The sequence below is a fragment of the Sinocyclocheilus anshuiensis genome, unplaced genomic scaffold, assembly GCF_001515605.1.
Source record: "Sinocyclocheilus anshuiensis isolate Anshui unplaced genomic scaffold, SAMN03320099.WGS_v1.1 scaffold392, whole genome shotgun sequence".
Classification (NCBI taxonomy): Eukaryota; Metazoa; Chordata; class Actinopteri; order Cypriniformes; family Cyprinidae; genus Sinocyclocheilus; species Sinocyclocheilus anshuiensis.
Genome location: NW_015557091.1, coordinates 3,293,229 through 3,295,285, shown reverse-complemented (window position 1 = coordinate 3,295,285; position 2,057 = coordinate 3,293,229). Strand labels below are relative to the sequence as shown.

General features: G+C 28.7%; 1 protein-coding gene across 1 annotated transcript in view; it reads right to left on the bottom strand.

Annotated features, from left to right (window-relative positions):
* Nucleotides 1-2,057, bottom strand: part of mmp16a (matrix metallopeptidase 16a (membrane-inserted)) — a 56,912-nt gene that overhangs the window by 13,945 nt on the left and 40,910 nt on the right. Inside the window, exon 6 of the mRNA XM_016471936.1 lies at nt 640-822. Coding sequence (XP_016327422.1) covers nt 640-822 — 183 coding nt within the window. The remainder of the gene's footprint in view (nt 1-639; nt 823-2,057) is intronic.

Genomic DNA, 2,057 nt, shown 5'->3' with positions numbered 1-2,057 from the left:
ACCGCAAATATATATTCTTAAGGACATCAAAACCTAAAATAAAACTCCAGAAAGGTATAAAATATGTGACCTTTAATCCAATCAAGACTGCATTTATTTGATCAAAAATACAGTAAAATACAGTAAATTAACAGTAATATTGTGAAATTATTGCATTTTAAAATAACTGTTTTGTATTTCAATATATTTTAAAGTGTAATTTATTCCTGTGATGCTAAGCTGAATTTTCTAGCTTGTAACACTCCAAAGAGAAAGGAAAACTTGAAATCGCATCATATGACCCCTTTAAAACAAACATTACTGAGCCCACTCAACTATCACACTGGAGGGTTAAGAATTCATTGAAGGCAGCTCTCAGGTTCAGCGAGCAAAGAAAAGCTCATTGCTCTGACTAATAGGTCAATTTCCTTCAGCTCAAGCGCTGAGAGAACAAAGAGAAAACACCCACACAGCGAGGCATAACGCTGGCTGAAACGCTTCCTGCAGTGTGTGTGTGTGTGTGTGTGTGTGTGTCTGAAGCTGCCAGCGCTCTAAACACAGTGTTGAAGATGAGCTTATTTCATATAGTAATTAAGACATATGAATCTGTTTGTTTTGTGTATTTCTGACAGTTACTGTATGTCTCATTCATTGGCTTACCTTAAACACGAACATCTCCCTCCTGAGGATGGCTAACGTGTTGAAGCTGCCGTCACAGATGTCTGGCTTAGCATTCGGGTGCATTGGTTTGTCGCCGGTCGGTATTCGCGGAGGCCGTGTCTGCCTGTCGTTTTTGCGTGGATCTACGGGAGGGTGCGAATGGGCTGGTAGGACCGTTAGGTCCTGAAGAGAGAGAGAGAGAGAGAGAGAGAGAGAGAGACAAGGGTTATCAAACACCAAATGTTTTCTAGTTTCTAGAGATTTTCTTAAATTTTTTTTATCACAATTAAGGTTGGTTGTAGCCAGAAACCTCCTCATAAATGGCAAAATCCTATCTCATAATAAAATTTTAGAGTCTAAATTCAATATTAATGTGCAATTTGCTTGGCAATAAACTAATGTACTGTTTTAATTGTTGAAATAATTAATTATCAAGAATAATTACATTCAATCATAGAATATTGTGTTTTATCATGATGCTATTTTATTATATTTTATAAAAGCAATCCTAAGGGGGCTTTAGAGGCTAAATGTCATGCGTACAAATACCCCTTACCCATTGTACAACTGGTATATGTTTATTTATCATATTTCTGTTGTCGCATTTATAAAGTCATATAAAATAAATCATTCCATAAGTATTTAAATGAAATGAATAATAATAATAATAATAAATAAATTAAATAATTAAAATAATTACATTGAAAATTATTATTATTATTAATCTTATATAGTAAAAATATTTCATATTATTTAAATATTTTTCATAAATTATATTTGATTTTATTTATACTGCAGTATATATCACAATTATGTAAATAAGTAATATATTTCATTAGCCTAACTTTATATCAGTTTATGGTTATTGTGTTAATATAAAATTTATTAATACACCTTACCCATTGTACAATGGTATGTTTATTTGTCATATTTCTGTTGTCGCTTTTATTAAGACATAGAAGAATAAATAAAAATAATTAATTGAATAATTACACTGGAAAACAATGGTATTATTATTATTATAAATCTTATATTTAAAAAAAATCATATTGTTTATATATTTTTCATACATTGTATTTTATTTTATTTATATTGTAGTATATATCACAATTATTTCACCAAGTAATATATTTCATTAGCCTAACTGCTTCATTAGCCTAACAGTTTATGGATATCATGTTAATATAAAATTTATAAAACTGATTACATGTGTATATCAGCAATTTTTACAGTTTTGAATGCTCATCCAACAAGTTTTGTCAAAAAAAAACAAACTTTTAAAAAGATTATATTTTACATTTCAATTATAAATTATTTATATTGTATATTTATTATAAATTATATATATATATATAGATATATACACACACACACAGAGACGTTATATATATATATATATATATATATATATATATATA